The sequence below is a fragment of the Sinocyclocheilus grahami genome, unplaced genomic scaffold (assembly GCF_001515645.1).
Source record: "Sinocyclocheilus grahami isolate Dianchi unplaced genomic scaffold, SAMN03320097.WGS_v1.1 scaffold302.1, whole genome shotgun sequence".
NCBI lineage: Eukaryota > Metazoa > Chordata > Actinopteri > Cypriniformes > Cyprinidae > Sinocyclocheilus > Sinocyclocheilus grahami.
The window spans coordinates 83215-90616 of NW_015505481.1; the positions used below are offsets into that span (position 1 = coordinate 83215).

General features: G+C 39.1%; 1 protein-coding gene across 3 annotated transcripts in view; it reads left to right on the forward strand.

Moving 5' to 3' along the window:
• The first annotated feature begins 218 nt into the window (after positions 1–218).
• Positions 219–7402, forward strand: part of LOC107601239 (BUB3-interacting and GLEBS motif-containing protein ZNF207-like) — a 23713-nt gene continuing 16529 nt past the window's right edge. For 2 of the 3 annotated variants that reach the window (XM_016293337.1, XM_016293338.1), the window contains exons 1-7: positions 220–343; positions 1302–1428; positions 3255–3393; positions 3593–3769; positions 3858–3933; positions 4036–4106; positions 4205–4347. In XM_016293337.1, coding sequence (XP_016148823.1) covers positions 303–343; positions 1302–1428; positions 3255–3393; positions 3593–3769; positions 3858–3933; positions 4036–4106; positions 4205–4347 — 774 coding nt within the window. In that variant the 5' untranslated portion in view covers positions 220–302. Of the gene's footprint in view, positions 344–1301; positions 1429–3254; positions 3394–3592; positions 3770–3857; positions 3934–4035; positions 4107–4204; positions 4348–7402 lie in introns of all 3 variants that reach the window. The other variant, XM_016293339.1, reaches the window with a different exon arrangement.

The following is a 7402-nucleotide window of genomic DNA, read 5'->3' on the forward strand; positions in this document are numbered from 1 at the left end:
CAACCGCACTTAACAGTGCATTACTGCCATCATCAGGTAGCTTGGATCAGAACCCCCCCAAAAAAACCCCACTGGCGCTGCGTGTTCTGCTCCTCTTTATTTTGGCTATTGCTATCACTCAAACACCAACCAGATTCCCAGTTGTGCACCTCCTGTCCAGTTGGTGGCGGTATTCCTTGTGATGCAGTGCGTGGAAAAAGCCGTCGTCATGTCCTATTTAGCGTTACTCCATTTTAGTTTGGCTAATGTTTAGGTAGGCGTCAGTCAGTGTGGTGTTCGCGGAATAGGCTGGAAAATAAATCATGGGGAGAAAAAAGAAGAAGCAGATGAAGCCCTGGTGTTGGTATCCTTCTTTAAAAGCGATCGTACCGTTGTTTAATATTTTTCGAATTGTTTATTAGTACGGATTGGCCCACTTCCTGTTTACGAGTGGCTGATGTATTGTTTGTCTGATATCAAGGCCTCTCTGCAGCGCACATCATAGACGCGTTCTGTTTGAGCGTTCGCGAAGAGAACACCTGCTACTTTATCAATCAGATTTAAGTGACACTTATTTGATTAGTTTCACGCTTCCACTAACAAAATATACCGTTGTATTGGTAGCATTTAACAAGCAAATATCCAGTAGTGCGTTCTGTTTGAGCGTTCGCGAAGAGAACACCTGCTACTTTATCAATCAGATTTAAGTGACACTTATTTTATTGTGTCTCTAAATATGTGGATTAGTTTCACGCTTCCACTAACAAAATATACCGTTGTATTGGTAGCATTTAACAAGCAAATATCCAGTAGTTAAAAATAAAAATAAAGACATTTCCCACTCAATAACTCGCCTCCTTAACAACTGTTTTTCTTTTCTTTGCAGGACCACGATTCCCAATGTCCTTGTTTAATGCATCATGATTTTAAAAGAAATTGACGTAAACTAATCACTTTTTGTAATTTTGTGAAAGTGTAATGAATACACTTTTTGAGAATTTTATTGAATATACAAATTGCTCTAAAACATTTCTCAGGTAGAAGTTGTGATTGTGAAAAAAAATCCTTATTCTTAATCTTTGTTCAGCAAATCGTTAAAAACTGGAAATGTCATGGGGCTTTTGAATATTTTTATTTTTTTGCTGGGGTAAGGCAAAGTTTGAGAACCGCTTTACAAGGGTATAATAGTGAAAGAAATGTGTAACAGCTAAAGTTTTAAGCATCCCTATGCTGACAGTGTTGGGGATTTCTGTCCCTTCTGCTGTTCTTGGTGTTTTGTTATGATTTTGTTCTTGTTCATATGACTTTAACTGCAAACTCAGGTACTGCAACAGGGATTTTGATGATGAAAAGATTCTCATTCAGCATCAGAAGGCCAAGCACTTTAAGTGTCATATATGTCACAAGAAGCTATATACTGGTCCTGGTCTGGCCATCCACTGTATGCAGGTATGTAGTTATTTTATATACTGTGTGTATGTAGGTATATGTGTATATATGTGTATATATGTATATGTATGAATGAGCAATATCACTCTCGTACTCGAGCGATACCGGCTCTGTATCAGCGGCTGTGATTAGGCCAGAGGCACGAGGCCAGAGGCAATCACAGCCGCTGATATAGAGCCGGTATCGCTCGAGTACGAGAGTGATATTGCGTTTATACAACAGCTCGACGGAACATGTGTGTAATTAAACATGAAGCAACGGAGTGCCTAATAAAACCCTCGTTTGTGCGGAACTACTTCCTTCCACCACGGATTCAAAGCTCAAGTTGACAGTTAAAAATACAACACTTTTAGAATTCATATCAAGGGCATGTGCTTCAATTATTAGAGAGAAATAACGAGGTTATTAGAGAGAAACAGTGCGGCAAGACGTGCATCCAAATGAGAGACCGCGAAGCTAGACGTTTCTTCTTATATTAAAGGGGTCATATGAGGCTGCTAAAAAGAACATTCTTTTGTGTAATGAAATGTTTATGCGGTTTAAAGTAAAAAAAAAATAAAACATTATTTTCCACATACTGTACATTATTTTCTCCTCTATGCCCCGCCTTTCTGAAACGTGTTGATTTTTACAAAGCTCATCGGTCTGAAAAAGCGAGGTGTGCTGTGATTGGCCAGCTATCCAGTGCGTTGTGATTGGCCGAATACCTCAAGCATGTGACGGAAATATTACGCCCCTTACCATACTGTTGATGCCGTGTCCGGCCGGAGCGACGAGACAAAAACATTAAAGCCATTATAAACGAGGCATTTGTTACATCCAGTGGGGACATAATTACTGATTATAATGACTTATACTGTCTTTTTACACGTTGCGTTGCATCGTGCCGCGTAAACATAAAACCATGTCTGCATTTGTGATCGGAGAAACGACAAACAACAAGCGCTACTCTACACTGCTCAAAACTCACATTTGAATCATCAGTGGCAAATTCTTTCAATATAAAAAAATTTACTTCCAGTCTGTGAGTCAGAAGCGCCAGACTGTCCTTGCAAAGTTGGAACTGCCCCACTTTATAGAAACAGCCTTTGTGCCACAGACGAATTGTAGTCTACTCTACCAGGATCAGGAAACAGTCCTCCATAAAATGTGCTGCACACATCTGAATATTTGGTTGGTTGAAGTGTTCTGGAACAGTGTTGTAAATACAACTTAACCAATGATTTCTAGTCGTGTCCTCTTTTGGAAGACCAAACAAAGTAGTTTCGCTTTCACAACGAAACACACAGCATCTTCACGACATGGCGGCAGCAACAATACTACAGCGAGAATAAAAGTTACTTCTTTCTTTACTTGAACATTTGGGTGGTGTTATGCAAATCTTCCCACATCGTGATGTAGACATGTGGGGGCGTGTTAGAACGAGCCATTTTAGGTAGGTGTGGCTGACTCTTAACTTTTATAAAGAATATCTCTTTGGATTTGAGACTTTAGTCTTTGCAACTTTACAGATCTTCTTTATGCACCAAGAGCTTGTAACACTCCAACGAGAGGAAAAATTGAAATCGCGTCATTATGACCCCTTTAACTAACGTACTCTACGATTAGCTCAGTGAATAATTAAAAAAAAAACCTAGACCCGGCTAGAACAAGCGGAGCGATACAAAATTGTGAAAGGGGTGTTCCTGTAGCGATACCAGTACAATATCTCACGGTTCTCAGCCAATCAGATTTGAGAACCAGAACGAACTATTGTATAAATAAATAAATATATATGTATGTGTTTTATTTGCTGTATGTTCAAATCTGTTTTTGTTTGATTTAAGGTTCACAAAGAAACCATTGATGGTGTCCCTAATGCAATACCGGGAAGGATTGACATAGAGCTGGAGATTTATGGAATGGAGGGTATTCCAGAGAAAGACGTGGAGGAGAGGAGACGTGTGCTTGAACAAAAAACACAGGGTAGAACATTTAAATTCCTATTTACTCATCTGGGCTGCGTTTCCCAAAAGCATCGTAAGCTTAAGTATTTCGTAGACCCATTGAAACCAGTGGAACTACGATCAACTTAGGCTTACGATGCTTTTGGGAAAAGCCGCCCTGTTCTTTTTGTAGCCCAAGTAAACCCATAGTAACTATATTCTCCTTTTTTTGGAAACAGAAAATCAGAAGAAAAAACAGCAAGATGACTCTGATGAAGATGACTCAGATGAAGAGGCTGGTCCCTCCTTTCAGCAACCAGCAACAACCATACAGCCTCAGGCAGCCTATGCCCCTATGACCCAGCCAGGAATGGCCCCTGTCCCAGCGCCAGGGATGCCACCTGGAAGCTACTCAGGTGTGCTTTGTAATAGTACAAAACACCCCGTTTAAGATGTTATGCATAGTATATTTATTATGTGTCGCTTAAATGGTTTCTCTCAAAGGAATGCCCCCAATGATGCCTGGTGTCCCCCCGATGATGCCAGGGATGCCTCCTGTCATGCACGGGATGCCTCCAGGGTAGAAGTTAATAGAATTGTAATAGTTTTATTTGTTAATGTTGTGTGATTAATCCATGCTTATTGCATTAAAAATGTCCTTCCTGTTGTTTTTAACTAATAGCATGATGCCAATGAGTAGGATGATGCCACCTACACATGGAATGCCCCCAATGATGCCAGGCATGCCACCAGGTAAAGGAACCTTCCATCTCATTACATATATGAGACCAATATTTATTTATTTATCTTTCTTTAATATTTGTTCATAATTATGTCATTGTTTTGCTCAGGAATACCTCCTCCCATGGGTCATCACCCTGGCATACCCCACATGGCTCAGGCCCCTCCTACCATTCGGCCGGCTGTGCCTGCCACAACAATGCCCACGCCACAGCCGAGTGTCTCCAAGCCACTGTTTCCCAGTGCAGGACAGGTATGATGCTACGTTAAACAACTTGGCATATGAACTTTTTGCCACTAAGAAATTGCTAGTAAAAATATATAATTTACACAAATAACAAAGAAATGGCAAGTAACACATTGAATTAAATGTTGCATTTTGAAATGGGAAGACCGAAAAAGTATTATCTTGTAAAAATCACAGCCGAGTGTCTCCAAGCCACTGTTTCCCAGTGCAGGACAGGTATGATGCTACGTTAAACTTGGCATATGAACTTTTTGCCACTAAGAAATTGCTAGTAAAAATATATAATTTACACAAATAACAAAGAAATGGCAAGTAACACATTGAATTAAATGTTGCATTTTGAAATGGGAAGACCGAAAAAGTATTATCTTGTAAAAAATTTTATTTTTGTTGGATTTACAACTTCAAAAAATCATTTTTGAAAGGCATCGGAAGTAAATTTAAATGGTTTATATTTCTTATTACATCACATTCAGGGACTGATTATACTCTGGCCATTAGGGCTGTGTATCACCAGCAAAGTCACGATACGATACGTATCATGATACAGAGGCCATGATACGATACGTATCACAATACGGGACTGCACTTCACCTCAGAAGAATTTAGTAAAACAGCTGTTTATTAAACACTGCATACTATAGGGTCATTTCTAACTATTGGCAGAGCAGGCTGCTGGCCTCTGCATTATGAAGGGCCTCCATTACTGTACCATCTATGTACTGTGGTAATGTTTCATGTTTACATTGGGCACTCCCCACCAGGTACAATATTCTGATTTTTTGCATCTTGTTTTTAAGCCCATAAATAATAATGAATTGCATTTTGAAATGGGAAGACCGAAAAAGTATTATCTTGTAAAAAATTTTATTTTTGTTGGATTTACAACTTCAAAAAATCATTTTTGAAAGGCATCGGAAGTAAATTTAAATGGTTTATATTTCTTATTACATCACATTCAGGGACTGATTATACTCTGGCCATTAGGGCTGTGTATCACCAGCAAAGTCACGATACGATACGTATCATGATACAGAGGCCATGATACGATACGTATCACAATACGGGACTGCACTTCACCTCAGAAGAATTTAGTAAAACAGCTGTTTATTAAACACTGCATACTATAGGGTCATTTCTAACTATTGGCAGAGCAGGCTGCTGGCCTCTGCATTATGAAGGGCCTCCATTACTGTACCATCTATGTACTGTGGTAATGTTTCATGTTTACATTGGGCACTCCCCACCAGGTACAATATTCTGATTTTTTGCATCTTGTTTTTAAGCCCATAAATAATAATGAACTCGCTCTAATAAATTTATATTGTAATGTAGACTACTCATTCTAATATATTTAAAAAAAATCATATTTACATTGCTCGTAGGTTATCATTGCACAAATTAACACACACTCTACGTTTAAAAAATACAAATAAAAATTAGAAGAGTTCTAAACTAATGCGCTGTCTTCACTGTATCTCACGCACACACGCTCAGTCACTCCAACATTCAGGAACAAACTTTTTAGCGCTGCCCCGCAATTTTATCAACTAAATAGCTTGATATTTAGTTGATAAAATTATTCTTTTATTATTATTATCTTTCTCAACAAGGAGCTGGTAACATCATTGTTTCTACAGGAATTAAAGCCACAGCTTCACTGTTAATAGAGAAATGCGGCAAGACATTGGTAATTCATACATACACAGCCTCTCTCTCTCATAAATGAACACTTGATGAATTACACTTTTCTGAGAATAGAATATTGAAGTGGAGATCGCTAAAATGAAAACCGGTGCTTTCAGAAAGCAAGTGCATTCATCCACAGAGAGAGAGCGCGTGCACATGGTTGCCAGGTTGACAAAGTTAAGTTGCACGCTTAGCAGTTGTTTCTGTATTGCGCAAGTGTAAAGCTCTGTTTTGGGGATTACGTCTCTTTATATCAGGCAACCCAGTTGTGTTCCTCTGCGGCCAGATTAAACCTCGTTATAGCCTATATATTATTCTCTATTCATTATTTTTTAGAAACCTCGCACTTTTCTGCTCAATTTTAAACGTTGTTCTTGTATTCAAATTAAGCGCGGTCCACTGCTGTACACGTGCCACAATATCGATACAGGGCCAGCTGTATCGATACTCGTATCGTCAAATCTCTGTGACGATACATCGTTGTATCGATGTATTGAACACAGCACTACTGGCCATACAGTATTTTTCTTTGCTATGAGATTTGTTCACTAAACTTCAATTATTTAGTTAGGAAGAGAGAGCAGGGAAGTGAAGTGCAGTGAAGACCTGAAATAATAATAAAAAAAACGTGTAAATGTTTGAATATGAATGTCTTCTCAAACAGATTCAAAATACCTGAATGCATAAGTGCCATTATGTGTATGTTTACCAGAGCCCTTTCATAATAAGATCTGTTTACATGCGTGTTACTTCTTATGAACGTGCACGTTTATTTATGTCTTATGAACTCGTCAGTGGAGGAGAATATTTGCTAAAGCTCTTCTGACATTTGCCTATGTCATTAAAGCAGAAACACCAGTTATACTCTAGACTTGCCACGATAGACGGTGCTGACTTAAGCCGCAACACTGGTTACGTCACTTTCCCACCGCTTCACTGACCCCCACCATCATTTTGATTTTTTATAGTAATAAAAAATCATTTCGTTCAGTAAAAGAACAGACACTACTATTAAAAACTGAACGCGGCTGCCCAATGCAGCGTGCCGAACGACAGTCGCATCACAGATCAGATTGAATTTCTCCAGTGAGGAGAGTGAGTCGAGCTGACTGACAAGAAGAGTGAGTCGAGCTGACTGACAAGAAGAGTGAGTCGAGCTGACTGACAAGGAGAGTGAGTCGAGCTGACTGACAAGGAGAGTGAGTCGAGTTAAAAGTTCTATGTTTTATATATATATGCTAAAGTGAGTTTGACGTTGTATTTTGTTGCAGTCAAGCAATTGACGCCTAACTGCCGCTAATTCGAAAGTGAACGTAAAATGCGCACGGTGCTTTTAAGCTATTTAAAAGCGAAGGAAAGCGAGGAAAAGAGG